Below are 17,157 nucleotides of genomic sequence, written 5' to 3' on the forward strand. Positions count from 1 at the left end.
TTGTGGTGGAATAAATGACAGGTAACTATATTTTATTTCAATTAGGAAACAAAAAGAACATGGTTAATCTGTATATCTGTGTATCTGGTCTGGGGTGGTCAAATGTTGACTGACCATGTCCTTATTTATGACTATATTCCTTTCTCAATTTGTTCTCTATCACAACCAGCATTATTTCTGCTGTCATATATTTGTTAAAGAGATGCAAAGCTCAAAGAGAGTCTTAAAAGGTTCATTAGTCTTTTGAGGACCTAAAGGGTGAATCATCATCTTTTCAGACAAAACAGCTCAGCTTCCATTGAGAATGTAATCTCCTAAACACGTTCTGGAAAGGAATTTCCCCAAAATAGAGCATAATACAATACAGAAAAGTTTGTAATTACACTAAGCCATGTGTTTTAAACTTGTAACATTAAATTTTAGTGTTGATGTAATATGTTTTATTAATGCAGCCTGAATATTTATAGCATCAAGCAAAGAGAAGAGAAGGAGACGCCACAAAATGTGATGTCCATAATGTTTCTCATGGAAAAGTCAGTATTAATGAATTGGTAACCTCTGTTTTCTTCTCTGGGAAAGGGCCTCTAAGATGGTGCTGGGCATACTTCCCACATGCAGACTTCTTAGGGCAGGGGTACCCAATGTGGTGCCTCCAGATGTTGCTGGACTATAATTCCATTCACCCCTCCTCCTCCTCCTCCTCCTCCTCCTCCTCCTCTTCTTCTTCTTCTTCTTCTTCTTCTTCTTCTTTGGCGATCACTTGTAGCCAAGTAAGATTGTCTTCCATGAACACGGTCTTAACAGCGAATCCGTAAGTGACTGTGGAGGCCATTTTGGGATCCACATGCCCTTCCACAGTGGAGACAACATAGGTTTCCAGACAGGAGTTTTTCATGGCGAGGGTTTGCCATATTGACTAACCCTGTCTTAAGACCTGGAATAGTCCCTCTTGGAATCATGGAACCAATGCCACTTTGCATGTGCTTCCCTTCACTGTCACAGGAGGTCGGAGCTGGTATGCTGAGGTAAAAAGGGTGCATATCGTAAAAATTAAAATGTGGCATTTCCACATTGTACCCCAAGTCTACTTGCAGCTACTTCATCATTATGCTGACATTGATTTTTTCTGAATGAGATAAATAAATTGGAAACAGACTGTATTAACTACATGTTTTGCTTTGTTTTTAAAAGCTAAATATTAGATAATGGTAACTAGTATATTCAGTTGGATTGTGTGTGCTTAATATAGAAAACAACATCACGATATATTCAAATCCTGGAAAGCAGTGTTCTCAGTCTTGGCATCCTTTGGCCATGGGAAAGCTACCAGAAGTCATTTCCCCCTGCTGCCAGATCTGTAAGCCTTCCAGAGACAACCATCCTCCTTCCTGTGTCCTAACAATTTGTTACTTTGGCTTTTCTTCCCTCCCAGTTAAATCTTGTCAGATTGTTTTACAGTCACATTGTTTACACATTTCATTCTTGAAACTTTCACACACACACAAGTTTTAGCTGCTGTTAGGGGGTGGCCATGTGACCTGCTTTTAAAAAAAGAACGGTCCTCTGTTTGAAGGGCCCCCATTCCAATTCCACTTTAAAGATTAAGAACCTTGAAGTTGTCCACCAACAGTTAGCAACACCTGGATGGCAGACTGAGCACACAGGTCACCTGGTCACACTTGGTTCCCCACTATGATGAGATGTATTACATTTCTATTTAAATTATAGTAATTATTGCTAATTTTGCATATATACTTATGAATCACCATATGCATATTTTATCCAAATCTGAGCATTCTGAGTCATAATTCAGCTCTCAATGAATTGTGTATGTTAGGTAGGTTTGTTTGTTTGTTTGTTGGTATTTCTGCAAATCATAGGATTCTCCTGAGCATGTTGATACCTCCCTCTTGTTTCTTAGAGGTTATGTTTTGGCTCCATTTCTGTCAGCACTAACCACCTGATTTCTGTATTAGTGTCACTGACTCTAATTCAGGCTTAGGAAATACTTCTCTCTGCTTTAAGCAAAAGAGTTCACAATGATCACATATGTTCTTTTAAATTTTACTTTCAATAACAGCCTTTAAGTAGAGCAAATTAGTGACTTTGCCTGCGCTTAGTGAAGTGAAATTTCCCAGTGACCTTTGGTAGGAAGAATTAGCCTCCAACTCTGTATGAATGACGTTGTCTAGTTTAATTTGGGACCCCTAATAATTCCACAGATAGGGTGGTGGAATGGGATTAAAGTGAGACAGATGCTGCAGTGTTCATTTTCAATAAATTAAAGTGAAAAAAAATACTTTCTCTGGGTTTAGGCCTATATCATTTTTCAATTCCTATTCGAAGTGACTTCCATTTCTAAAATAATGATACTCACTATTGTTTAGAAAGTTGTCTTGGTAAACTGGTTGATGTATAATCTTATTAAACCTTCTGCAATAGATAGCTTTGGGGGGAAATATTAGATACATATGTTGTATAGAGGTCTATCAATGAAAATGAGGAATGATAACTAAACGATGCCTTAATGTGCCTGGGTCAAACAACACTTTCAGGCCCTGCATGCAAGTTTCAGAGACTTCTGGAGAAATGGACCTTCAGCTATTCATAAAATCATAGGAATATAGGAAGCTGCCTTGTGCTGTCAGATCATTGATCCATCTAACTCAGAATTGTTGACACTGACTGGTAGAGGCACTCCATGGTTTCAGATGAGTCTTTCCCAGCTTAATCTGGAGATGATAGGGGTTGAACCTAGAGCCTTATGTTTTTAAAGTATATGCTTTACCACTGACCTATGGCCCTCTCCCTTGCAGCAGACTCCCATCCAGGTACTGACTTAGTCTGGTCCCAGTGAGCTTCCCAGATTAAATGGGATTGACCTTGTTTAGGGCAGTACAGCCCCCACTAATCCAGAGAAACAATTCTTAAATTTTAAAGATTTCAGTGCTTTGGCTTAAAGAATCTAGTCAAGTGAGGAACAAAGTACATGTTAGAATCTCCTGCTGTATTAAGTTGCAAAGCTGCAGTGCAATGAAAATACAAAGGTTAGTTAGTCTGTCACCAGCATCTGTGTTAATTTTATAGTGGGTTCATCTGCCATCAGGAATTGTCATCGGGAATAAGGAGGAATGAAAGAAAGGTAATGCCTTCACCTTCCCCCGCCTCTTCATTCAAGCAAACAAACCTGCCTTCACTCTCTGTGATTCCAGACTCTTGCCACTTTTCAATGGCATTCAGTCACGTACCAACAAACTCAGGTTCCATAAATATAATTGTGTGGGTCGCATTGCACAACAAACCTGCTTCCCCGAAAGGCCCCATTCACTTTGGGCTGTGGTCTCACCCACCACCAGTGTGTGGTCCCTAGCAGATTACTTTCAATATTGCCCTACGCAAAAAAATGAATCTGCACTCCTGGATTAAATGAACAAATAAAGAAATATGCATTGGCTGTATCCCCTCTCTGCCCTTAGGAAATGTTGTCAGCCTTAGTGTTCGTGCTTCTTTAGAGCTGTTTTTGATGTCTTTTGTGGTACAAAACTCAGCTGAAATTCAAGCTCGGTTGTATGTCACGACACCTTGTGCACCTCCTGAGCTGTTAAAAGTCTGAACCCCTTAATATAATGTAAACTCATCAGGTGTTCAATCCAGTTCTGAAATTCTAATCTCTGCTCTTTTATGCTTTGTGATTGATTTAGAAAGAGATGCTAATTAACTTTTGTCATAATGTTTATTATATGTGACTGATGCTATTAACCCTACGAGGAATTAAAACGTCCACATTGTCCAAATGTTTTCAAAAGACTCCCATAAACAGTAATTGTGCTCTGTATAATTTATGTATAACTGGCAGATTAACTCTACTCAATCACTGCACTGTGAGCAAATTACCTGCTAATTATACTAGTCTGAACTTCTCTTGTTTTCTAAGTGTACAGCACTTAATGGTGTTCTGTATCAGTGATCACATTAAACCTTTCTAGTCTTATGAAATGCAAAAAAGTGAGAGGCTTACATTGTCTTTTGGTATTATTCCCTGGAAAACCAAACCAAACCAAACCAAACCAAACCAAACCAAACCAAACCAAACCAAACCACAACCCCCGCAAATCAGCCAAGCAACAGTCTGTCCCCCCCAACACCCCCCAACCACAAAACACCCAACACATCACCCTCCTCAAATTGTAACAGGCAGCACTTCCAAATGCTCTCCCTTCCCATCACTCCCCCAGTTCTTCCAGACACTTATCAGGCAGTTCCTCTTCCTTTCCTTAAAAAAATAGAATAGAATAAAAAGTCAGCTCAGCTGTGCAAACTGGAAAGCAAAGCACCAGCTCCAAGCGCCCTTCTTCCTTTCCTATTCTAAGAGTGCCTCTGAGGCCAGGTGGAGTTCAGAGGCATTTTGGGGAGATGACAGTGACTGGAAACTCGAGCTTTTCTCCCAATGGTAAAACTACGTATCAGTGAACCATAATAACTCCCCAAATTTGCTACTAATTAGGAAGGACAGGAAGCATGGGGTGGTGGTGACAATGGAGATGTCGGGGACACCTCTAAACACAACGTTGGTGGCCCCAAGTCTAAATGAATATTCCCAAAAGCCTACCTGCCTTGAAATGTGTCCAGGAAAAATGGTAGGCTTGTTTAGATTGTCTCTAGTAAACTCATCCTTTAGCTCAGTTCAATGAAGTGGCTTTTTGTTTCCAAAAACAAAGGAAAGTACAGTAGCCAAAGGCTATTTGTTGTCCCGAAAAAGAAAAGCAAAGGATGAGTTAAATGTCTTATTTCATAGATAACAGAAATTATGTAAAACTTAAGCACAACTGTGTGGGTTTGGTTTTTAATAAAGCATGATATGAGGTTCAGATACTTTCAGAACTGTCCCTAATATCAATGTATTTTTATCTGAAGTAACTATTCAATTATACAAGATGCAAACTGCATTTCATTAAATGCTCTAGAGGAAATTAATCACTGCTGTTTGGCAGGTACCTGGGAAAAATGTGAATGTACAAGATTTGCAATGATGCTAAGCTGCTCTCATGGTCTCTGTAATGAATTAAACCTCACCAAGATGAAAAACACGTACTAGTTGTATTTTAATTAGTTATCTGCCATAACACTGTACAACTAAGTAAGGCAAAACGATTCTTCCACCGCTACTACACTTCTGCTGTTGTTCTTTTGACTAAAGTACATGATAGGATGAATGAACTGAGCGATATAAGATGGGACTTAGGAGAAACATGATCAACTTTTTAAATTGAATCAAATGATAAAATTGTGGTTTTAAGTGTGAGATTACATGAAATCAATACAGTGGTACCTCGGGTTAAGTACTTAATTCGTTCCAGAGGTCCGTTCTTAACCTGAATCTGTTCTTAACCTGAAGCACCACTTTAGCTAATGGGGCCTCCTACTGCTGCCACGCCGCCGGAGCACAATTTCTGTTCTCACCCTGAAGTTCTTAACCTGAAGCACTATTTCTGGGTTAGCGGAGTCTGTAACCTGAAGCGTATGTAACCCGAGGTACCACTGTATATGGAAACTATGAGCACATAGAGCTTTTATTGCCAGTTGTAGAAGAGTTGCTCACAAATGATGTGTGTGTGTGTGAGAGAGAGAGAGTGTATGAGAGAGATGCCAACTCTAAAACTGTTTTAACAGGGAAGTCTTGAGATGCAAATATCACTTTCACATGGAATTTGCTGGTGTGAATTTTGAGGGAAATTTGGTTTAGATTCCATTTTAATGATGCTGCTATTATCAAGAACCATCACTTGGTTGTACAAAGAAACAGTATAATTGCAGCTGTTCTACAAAGCACTTGTCTACACCGACATATTTTGCAGTGTGATCATTGTATATTACATTATATATAATAACTTTTTAGTAAAATGCACAACATTTGTTTGTGTTTTACATGAAAATCCCTGCCAGTGTAATATTTGGGGAGCAGTGGTGATGATAATGGGTTTGAGGAGACCCAGCGGCACACGGGTCAATAAAAAAAAGGTGGACATATCATTCTGGATCTTTGCTTCACCAGCAACGGTGCAGCCATTGTAGAAAAAGTTTAAAATGAAGAAGAAAGAAAACACATTATGACCTGTGTCATTAATGTGGCACTATCATTTTTGTAAACTGCTTAGAGGTCTCATTATAATCAAAGGGCAAATATATTTTGTTCAGTGAATGTAGGACCCTCCGTAGACCAACCCTAGTAGTGTCATTGTTTGAGAAGCTGTATCATTTTACTAGCAAGAAATGTGGCCTTAAATATTTAGGTGTGCTTCAGTTCACTTCTTTCTGCAGAGCTTTTCAATCCCCCCCAAATGCTCGATTTGAAGTTTATGTTAGCAGCAAGTTTATATAAAAAAATACTGTGCATAATATTTAATATGCTTGTGGGATTTGTCTGGGGTGCAGTTGTCCAATTACTACAGGAACCTTTCGTTGTTGTCATTGTCAGTAAAGTATTGTTTGTTTACAATTTTTGTCTAAAATCCCAGCTTGCAGGACTAGCACAAACCATAATTTGCAAGTTTGGGAGGAATTTCCATGTGCAAGGGGGAAGATAAGAGAGAATCTTTGAACACATGCCTAATTCCAAGCTCTTCAACATAGTGCCAAATCGTACTAGTTTGCCATCATGTCTGAACTGAGCCAGAGATGTCAGTCAAAGGTCACAGTGGGTCAAGGTATACAGAACTGGAAAACAGTTTATATTTGATCAAAGACAGAAGAATAGCTAGTGGAGATAACTGAGAATAATTTTTATGCAGTCTGCACAGCTAACAAGGCAAATAATCCTACTGACCAGAATTTGAGAAAGATGTACTAAACTAAAGGAAGATCAGGGAGAAGGCAGTTCCTGTACTTTCAATGAAAGGTTACAAGAATGAATTTTAAAAGAATAAAAGAACAAAGATCTTGGTATTGTGGTTGAAACTTGAAGGACATACTGGAAAGAAATGTTAATAACCTAAAGCTATGCACACTTACCTGGGAGTAAGCCCCAGTGAACACTGACTTACTTCTGAGTAAACATACATTTATGTTGGAACTGTATACATATTCTAAATTTAATATTTTGCTCTTAGATTGAAAGTTGACTGTTATTATGGAAGAAGAGCAATGTGGCTTTGTTCTCAAATAGATTACCCTGGTTTTCTTGTGAAGATGCTTCTACCATATCAATTTGGGGGGTAGAGACTATGCGATGCATTAAATATAATTATGCATGCCACTTAGACTCCTGGCCATGTCTAGCTCTAGCAGCTGGCATGGCTGAGCATGTGCTGTATGATCCAGACTGGTTCAGCAGCTAACCAAAGTGACAGCATGCAGAGATGTCCCCAGAGGCACTGCAGAGGAGATAGTATTGAAAGACTGACTTGCATATCTTTTTGGAAGAGTAACAGATTACATTATCTGTATTTTTTTATATATATAAAAGAACAATACTTATAGTTTGTGCTGTTAAAATGCCAAGGTGTACAGTTTTGTGAGGTGATTAGAATATGATTGCAACAGACTATCTGATAGGGCAGCGTACATACTCTCCAACATTTCTGGTGAAAATAGCGACGTCCAGTGCTATTTTTCTAGAAAAAGAGGTGCTGGAACTCACCACGAGCACCTCCCTCATTCTCTTAGAATGGCCATGGCGCCCACCTGAGAGGTTCTGGAACTGAATTCAGGTGAGTTCCGGCTGGGAAAAAGCCATGGGTCCTATTCCATACCCTCCAACATTTCTCCAATGAAGGTAGGGGTGTTCTAAGAAAAAGTGGCACATTCCAGGATCAAATCGGAAACCAGGATGGCTTCTGTAGATTTGGGACTGTCCCTGGAAAATAGGGTCACTTGGAGAGTCTGAGTGTAACAGCATGAGAACATACAAAGCTTGAGGATGAGCTTACTTATGCTGAATGACCTGATGATCAGCTCGGTGCTATGAATGAAGTAACAACAAATTGTAACTCATTACAAAGACCATTGCTCCTAGATGGGTGCCCCTTATTTAGAAGGCTATGTATAATATTGTTATGAGGTGTTTTTTTGGGGGGGGGAAAGTAGGCTGTAGGCTTGAGCCCCGCTTCAAATTCCTGGATGCAGCATGGATTCAATTGCTGGAATAGCCAGCCCAGCCTTGTAATGGTCCACTAAGTAAGTATGGGTCGTTAAGGTAACAAAGGGAGTGGCTCTGTGCCAGAGGGAAAAAAACGAGTGGGTCTCCTTCCCTCAACTGTCTGTTTGTTAAAAAGACAAAAGGCCAGATTTTTGGAGAGTTGAGTGATGTGAGCTAGAAGCCAGAAGCAAAACCAGCAGGCTAGAAAGGTAGAGAGAGAGAGAGAGAGAGAGAGAGAGAGAGAGAGAGAGAGAGACCTGATTTCTGTGGAATCCAAGGCTATGGCTATGGGAGAAGCAGGACCTCATCCAGGCTATCACCTCAACACAGGAGGATAGCCTGGCTTATATGTTAACCTTTGCTGGATCCAGGGGTTAGAAGAGTCCCAAATTCATAACACTACCTTGTACTCCCCAGCAACACCAGGAGAGCCACAAGTTTCCTACCCCTGTATAAGTTTTTTGGGGAAAAACTGAGAGGGGGAAAACAACCTTCAATACATAGTTCTCTAAGCAATTAAACCAGCCAACCTTCTCTCCCCTGGTTGGTTGGAGAATCTAGGAAACAGCAGACGTTTCTGCTCCACACATTGTATGTGAAGTGCTATTTCATGGGGACGCGGGTGGCGCTGTGGGTAAAAGCCTCAGCGCCTAGGGCTTGCCGATCGAAAGGTCAGCGGTTCGAATCCCCACGGCGGGGTGCACTCCCGTTGTTTGGTCCCAGCGTCTGCCAACCTAGCAGTTCGAAAGCACCCCCGGGTGCAAGTAGATAAATAGGGACCGCTTACTAGCGGGAAGGTAAACGGTGTTCCGTGTGCGGCTCTGGCTCGCCAGAGCAGCGATGTCACGCTGGCCACGTGACCTGGAAGTGTCTCCGGACAGCACTGGCCCCCGGCCTCTAGAGTGAGATGGGCGCACAACCCTAGAGTCTGTCAAGACTGGCCCGTACGGGCAGGGGTACCTTTACCTTTACAGTCACCCACATGCTCTCCCTTAATGTTGAAGCTACCTTGAGACCATAAAATATTTATTTGGCATATATTTAAATAATAACTAAAGGCAGGTTTTGGCAAACAAAATTAACGAAGAATCTCACAAATACACATGGATGTATGATATTTATCTTTTGAATGTTACCATTTATAAATTATGTTCTTTAAGCCCCTGTTTGTTCACATTTATAATTTTCAGATGCTCATTTGCACAAAATCCCTTAAGAAGCTTTTAAACAATTATTGTCTGTAATCTTTATGTTGTTCACTGTATTATCAGATGGATAAAGATAGATTTGATAGACATACTGGGGGAAATTCAATATGTAAATTATGATGACTAGAGCACAGTTAACATTTGTGCTTGAGTGATTCAGAGTAGTAGATAATTCTTCAAGTCTTATGCTGATGCTTCATTAAAAGCTTTGTAAAACATTATGAAAAAACAAAGGGATTGGTCCTACCTGCATTGTTGAGATACTGAACTATGGGGATTTTTGAAAGGTTATTCAAAAACTACAGAACTATTACAAGTACCACTGGGAAGAACATAGTCCTTTTAACAGTTATTGAAAAATATAATTATAAAAAGCTATGTGGTTACTCTATATTTCTTTCATTAAAACCAGATGACCTCAAACCTTTAAAGAAGTTTTTATATAACTAAGACACTTCTATAATTTTTGGTATTTGATGCTGGGGGAACTGCTGAGGTAAAGTTGGTGGGAGTTAGTACATGAAGTTATTGTTGTTCATAACAGTATAGTTTTTCTTGAAGAGATGTCTGAATTTTAGACTGCTTTATTCCTACAACATGATTGCAGTTTTTTGTATTTTTGACTTAGAACAATTAACAAGTCCCCAGATTATGTACATTCTGTTTCAATGGGTGCTAAGCATAGACTAAGTAGTGACAGTATTTGCATAACTATTCTTCTCTTGTGGTTCATAAACAGGAAAGGTCAATCTTAAAAACAAATTCTGAACATACAGGTGTTCAGCACCCCACTTCCCACCCCCACTCCCCTGCTTCTAGATTTAGATTTTGTGAATAAGTTGTATTGTATATGCATGGAATGGGGTGTGTGGGTGTGGGTGGTGTGAATAGTTTGTTATAAGTATTTTCCAAAACTAAAAAGTAAGAATTTTTTTAAAAAAATATATATTTCACATTCGCACATGCTGCTTTTGGGTGTTGATTAGCACATTTTGACATATCTTTCCTTTCTCTCCATAGGTCAAAGGATCTAATAAAGGAAGCTATTCTTGACAATGACTTCATGAAGAATCTAGAACTGTCACAGATCCAGGAGATTGTGGATTGTATGTATCCAGTGGAATATGGCAAGGACAGTTGCATTATCAAAGAGGGAGATGTCGGTTCACTGGTATATGTCATGGAAGGTATGTCGTACAGCTGTTTATTCATCTATATATATGTTTTCCCTCTTAGCTGCTTCCAGAGGGACTATCGCTACATTACATGGAACATTCCATAGTGGCTAGAGGAGGCAATGGTACTCTTATAAAGGGTTTCCACTCATTGCATGTTGCTTTCATACCCAGTATGGTACTACTAGAATTCATCTTTAACTATATCAGTAAGACTGTGGTGCATCTGCACTTACACCAATTCAGGGTTGGGGAATCTGTGGCATTCCAGGTAATTATTGGCCTCAGTCTCCTATTATCCTTGACCATTGGTCCTGATGGCTGAGGCTGATGGAACTGGAGTCCTACAACACCTGGTACAAGGGTGGGCAGAATTCATATTTGAGCGATCTTCTTTGTTCTTTGCTCGAACCCTGAGATTTATGAGCCAGAGCCTAGTGCAAAAGACACACACTTAGATGTAAAGAATTCTAAGCCCAGGACTTGTTTTGAGTTCTAGAACTGCCTGTAGCTCATAGTCCACTCCTTGTTACCTTCAAAGATTCTTCATTTCAGTGCTATAATTTAGGGTGGGAGGGGAAACACATCTTTTTTCTGCTGTTCTTAAATAACAACAACTAAGAACTCCTTGTCTATTTCAAATTACCCAGAGATCTTGCGGTAGACCCATATCTGCCCACTCCTGGTCATTAGGGCTACAGGTAACCCACCCTGATTACAGTGCATTGTTTTGAACAATACCGAGGAAGTGAGAGTGTTGCAAATCTAGTCTCTTTCACTTTGAGTGAGAAACCATGTGGTGGTGTGTGGTGCCCTGCTGCTATACAGAGGTTGTGAACACACTTATCTGCAGATTGGGTGCAGGGCTAGAGTACATATTGAGTGAATGGATTGGACTACACGGGCAGAAGTTGATACAGACACACCCTGAGGATTGCTTCCCAATATAACAGTTTAGAACACTGCTATATTGTGCATATTCAGCTGAGTGAAAGGCACACACATTGCAGAACTGCTTAGGAAATTCCACTATGCGTATTATCTAGATGTATATTTTAATCACGTTTGCATGATGTTTTCAGATCTGGGGATGATTCACAGTTTCTGTGAAATTCTAAACTGGAAAGCGGACTTAATACTTTGATCATACCCTAGGGTTGTCTTATTTCAAAAAGTAAAAACCAGGACATCCCAAGCTTTTTTTTTCCCCTTAAAAAAAAAGCTGAAATAATGCGATTGATTTGCCTAAGATCCAGGACAAAGTGCCGCCTTTCAGAAATCCCCCTCGGACCTGAATTCCACGTTTGAAATCCTGGTAATGTCTGAGGAAATCCAGGCATATGGCAGCCCAATCATACCCTATCATCTCTTTAACTATTTGGTTACATGTGGAATCCTGTTGTCATCTTTGGAATACACAACATAAGAAGGTAGTGACTGTAGTTTTAGACTGTCAAAAAACGAGAAATTTGAAGACCTGTATTTGAAAACTTGAAATGACCTGTTGACATTACTACATATAGATCATTCATTTTAAGGGATCAGAAAAGTGAAAAATTATCACTTAGTGCAGTGTTTTTAATACTAAGATTGCTGATTATAAAGTACCTTGATAGCTTCATGCATTATAAGTATCACTTAATTGCAAAATATTGTTCTTATCCTTAATTTGTATTACATGATGTAAGAAGTTTTATCATGTTGCTACAGCACTGTCAGATGTTCTGAAAGGAGGAACTGAAGAGCTTTACAGTCTCAAGGGCCCAAGATAGGTTTAATAATCTATCTGTTTCCTGTATAACAATTTAATTTCAGAGAATATGACAGGCTTCTGAGAACTGAGTTTTCTCCTTGTGTTTTCAACACCTTTGAAAACAGCTGGTGGTGCAGTTGTTGGCACTGCATTTATACATGTTTTATTTGTCATTATCAAAGGGTCTAATTTGGCAGATTTTTGTTCATGTTTGTGGGGTTTTTTGCACCAGTAAACAACCCAGGCAAATTGATACATTTTCTGGTCACAACCTAATACCATGGATTTCCAAGATATTTAAGGCTGCTTGCTAAGGGTTGGATTGTAGAGTTTTTACGGGGCTCAGTGCATCTCCCATAAGTCTCTAGCTTTCTGGTTTGATGTGAAAAAAATGGACCGATTATTACAATATTGTGTAGTATATTGATTTTCTGGGTAAAATGGTCCAGCCCGGATTGAAGCATTTTTAGTTAAATGTTTTCAATGACAGAAATTTAAGCACATACTTACTCACCTGTTGAAATCTATGGAACAATGTTTAACTTTGCCTGTGTCAATCATGCCCTTCCTTGTTTTGGTTGCTTAAATAAATAAAAGGAGCCTCAAAGTTACAAATTATGCTTTGAAATGTAATTTTATTCCAAAACCTTAATGCTACTCTTACATCACTTTTTTAAAAAAGCTGCTGTCGTAAGTTTGTTTTCCTATCCTTTTAAGGCTAAGCCCTTTTGTCCAAGAGCAGTTTTGTTTTTCTTTCAGCTTTGGGAATGCATGCTTGACTAGAACAATGTTGTGCATTATGAATTGGTGACTGAGAGAGGTCCCTGAACTTGGTAGCTCAATCCTAACTATGTCTACTCAGATTTAAGTCCTATCAAATTAAATAGGGTTTACTCCCAGGTAAGTGTGGTGGTTATGATTGCAATTTTTCCACACTGTGTAGGAAGCAGTACTAACAAATTTTGTGTTGCAGTTTCATATACGAAACAGTAACTTCATAATTTCCATTGGCATGATATATGAGAACAAAAAAAATACGTTACCAGGAAATAATGGTGTTTCTCAAAATGTTAGTATTTTATTGATATTTACGTGACACTGGCAGAGGAGAACTTCAGGTTCAATTAAGAGTGCTTAATCCTCACGCTAAGGGACACGGGTAGCGCTGTGGGTTAAAGCCTCAGCGCCTAGGGCTTGCCGATCGTCAGGTCGGCGGTTTGAATCCCCGCGGCGGGGTGCGCTCCCGTCGCTCGGTCCCAGCGCCTGCCAACCTAGCAGTTCGAAAGCACCTCCGGGTGCAAGTATATAAATAGGGACCGCTTTCTAGCGGGAAGGTAAACGGCGTTCCGTGTGCTGCGCTGGCTCGCCAGATGCAGCTTGTCACGCTGGCCACGTGACCCGGAAGTGTCTTCGGACAGTGCTGGCCCCCGGCCTCTTGAGTGAGATGGGCGCACAACCCTAGAGTCTGGCAAGACTGGCCCGTACGGGCAGGGGTACCTTTACCTTTAATCCTCACGCTACAAAAGTCTCCAGGACATTTTTATTACCTTCCCTCATCCTGGCAGTCTCTGAGACTAGAAATAAGCACAGGTAGGGGGGAAATGGTCTCAGGGATGGGACTTTTGCAGAGAAGAATCAGTGAGTGCTGGAGGGTTATGCACCTCTTCCTCCCACCTAGTGATTCTCCCCTGTAAGTGTTGCCCCCAATTCGAGTTATACTTTCGGGAACACTTAACACTTGACACAATTATGCAGCATCATCCTAGGTGAAATAGCAACTACCGGTACTTTGTAAATGAGCTCTTCCAGCATCTGGATGTGTTAAAATGCATGGGCATGGGCACATCTTAATTTTATATGAAACGGAAGTACTTTTCAAAATTAAATTTTTCTATTATTTATTTATAAATGCTTGTGTACCACTGTATCATAAAAAATATCAAAGCAATTTACAACAATATCAACATATAATAAAAACAATGTAAATGCTTAAAGTCAAGAGCCATCAGCTAACTATTATGAAAAGAGGATTGCATAATTTTCTCCATAGGACTGGTGGCACAGAAGTACTTTCAGCAGGTGTTGTTAAAAGCTGAAACAGAAGGCACCAGCTGAATCTCTAGTGGCAGAGCATTCCACAAGACTAGGCCAATGACACTAAAGACTTGGGTTCTTATTGTCTGATGAGCCTTTCCAACTCCAGAGCTAGCCAATGACATATATTGATGACTGAGTTGGGATATAAGGGTTTTGGCTGTTCCTAAGGTACAGGGCTTCGTAAATTAATACAGATGGACCATGATTGGTCTAGAGTGAGATAAACCAGGAGCCTGGTTTTGAACGATGTAATGTTAAGCCAATCCATGGCTTACCTCACAGTTGTGCAGTAGAGGCAAGAGGGCAGGAGTAAAGCAGTTGCTATCTTATCTCTGGAAATCTACAAAGCTTCCTATTCACACTAAGCCATGGTTTGGCAGACTGGGTCAATATAGAGATATAAATGGGGTCCAGTTTCTACAGAGATCTTGCAATAAATTGAGAACCTTAAAAAGGTTGGGAATTAGTGCTAACCTAGATTGTAAGAATTCATGTGCCACAGTACTATTGGCTCCCATAGAGTTGTAAGGTCCCTGCAACATCAGCTAGCTGTTACTGGGAAGTACAGCCCAGTCTTTTGATGGTCACCAGATGTGATAATGCAGAGAATGCTTTCAGGCTTCTGGAATTTATCTGGCTTAACCAGTCTAGGTGTATCTGCGTACTGAAAATGAAATTATAAAGAAATTAAACAAAGTAATGAATAATGGCAACTACAGTATAGTGATGTGATGGTAGCAAGATCAAATGCTTGGTTTCACTGGTAATATACATTTGCACTAGAGCTTACTTGTGTGTCACTGATTTATGACTACCTGCAGAATATACTGTTTATGATGTACTCATTTACCACACAGAGGAGCATATATTTAATTAGCTGACATATTTTGTGTTTCAACATTTGAGTGGAACCTTAGAAACACTTCCAGAAGTGTCTCCCTTCTACCTTCACTACATCTGGTAGAAAACACAGTTTTTGTTCTTTAAGCTTCTCAAAATGTTGAGCTCCATAATTCCAGGGTCTTCCTGGATCAACTTTTAGCAGGGATCCAAAGTGGACCAGCCTCCCATACTTTCCTCTTTCCTTATTTTCCTGCACAACACATATCAGCAGCAGACCTCAAACTATTTTTAAGAAACAATTATTCAGAGGGGGCCAATCTGCTTTTCAACTGCAATAGAAATTGGTGCATAGATGAACGTTCTCCTTTCTGCAGCCCCTAATGAATTTTCTTCAAACAGTTTTAGAAATCTGTATGCAGTTTGCAGCATATGTAAACTCTAATTGCTGCTGTGGAGTTTACAAAACCCAAAGGTGCAGCTTACAGACATTCTAAGCTCTGCATGCTAAAATGTTTATGATGTCCACAACTGCATCTCTAGTGCAATAACTCCAGTATATAGAGTAAAGACTGAAGTGTACACTAGATACATTGCCTGTAAAATTATACGGCAATGTATCTTTATATTTTATGGAATATTATAAAGGGGACAAAGGTGCATCAACTCTAGTTCTCTTCTGCAAAGTGGGGCAATCAAGCAGGCCTCCTCCCTAACACACACTATCTAGCAACAATTTCCCAGTGATTAAGCTCTGTGAGGATTCTGGACTAGATGGGTCACTGGTCCGATCCAGCAGACTTTTCTTATCTTCTTATGAATCTTGTGTTATCCTTGTTTCCTCACTTGCTGTTTCTTCCTTAACGTGTACCAAGCAGTAACATGTTCTACTGCTTTATTAAATGAATTACTTTACTTTTCTGTGGACAATGGTGCAAGGGATGGCTATGCATCCAAGAGAATACACTGGGTGGAATTCATTATGTTGCATTATGATGTATTTCCAGTGTGTGCAAACACTGATGGAGGAAAAGGGGGCGGGGGGAGCGCACTGCCCCCGGAAGCACAATCCCGGTGGGGTTCCATCGTGGCTGCCCCCCCTGCACTAGGCGCCCCGCCCCCAGAACGCGCGCCCTGCCCCCAGGATGCATGTCCCACCCCTTTGGGCGGTGCGCCCCACCCCTGGGACACACGCCAGCCCTGCCCCCGCCTGCTCTCCACCCCCGGTGCTGGAGCATGAAGCTCCGCCACTGTGTGCAAGCATTTCAGCTTGCTAGACAGAACTATTTCCCCTTTCCTCCCTCTATATGTGGGCAGGGGGCACATGGGGGAGGAGAGGGTGATTGTTCTTCGCAGGGCTTTTGCCGATGGAGCTTGTTAGGTGAATCCCACCCATTATGTTTAAAAGGGAAATTAGTTACATAGAGGTATTACATTGTATTACTGATATTGCATAACTACCAATATTTTTCTTTATTGTTATTGTCTACGCCCATGAGTGTTTGCAATTTCAATACATAATTTTGGTTTTGATGATTGTGTTATTAGCTTGTCTGAATTTTCCTAAACCCACTTGATTTTTAGCAGTGTTTTGTTATTACACTTTTGGCAGTGTTGGTCATGTTTCTGCATGAGAGATTAGTTGTATAACACCATGCAAAAAACAATATCATAAACAGGATGTGTTTGTTGTGGTTATACATTCCCCATAAGAGCACTCAGTGAAGAAGCATGGCATTTATTAGCATGAATTCTGGCAAACACTTTCCCCTCAACCTGTCAACGATTTTTTTCCCAATCGTCTTCTGACCTCCCACTTCTCATTGGTGATTATGATACACATTAGTATTTTATGATGCCTAGCATGTGCTAAGTCTTTTAAAAACCAGGACTGGAAAAAAGAGAGAAAAGTCTGAAAGGTAGGACTAAAGTGCTTATGCAAACCTGCAC

The 17,157-nt window shown here is 40.3% G+C and overlaps 1 protein-coding gene across 5 annotated transcripts in view; it reads left to right on the forward strand.

Moving 5' to 3' along the window:
* PRKG1 (protein kinase cGMP-dependent 1) overlaps nucleotides 1–17,157 on the forward strand; it is a 599,721-nt gene that overhangs the window by 109,276 nt on the left and 473,288 nt on the right. For all 5 annotated transcript variants that reach the window (XM_028729654.2, XM_028729658.2, XM_028729655.2 and 2 more), the window contains one exon: nucleotides 10,363–10,529. In XM_028729654.2, coding sequence (XP_028585487.1) covers nucleotides 10,363–10,529 — 167 coding nt within the window. The remainder of the gene's footprint in view (nucleotides 1–10,362; nucleotides 10,530–17,157) is intronic.

This window comes from Podarcis muralis, chromosome 6 (assembly GCF_964188315.1).
Source record: "Podarcis muralis chromosome 6, rPodMur119.hap1.1, whole genome shotgun sequence".
Classification (NCBI taxonomy): Eukaryota; Metazoa; Chordata; class Lepidosauria; order Squamata; family Lacertidae; genus Podarcis; species Podarcis muralis.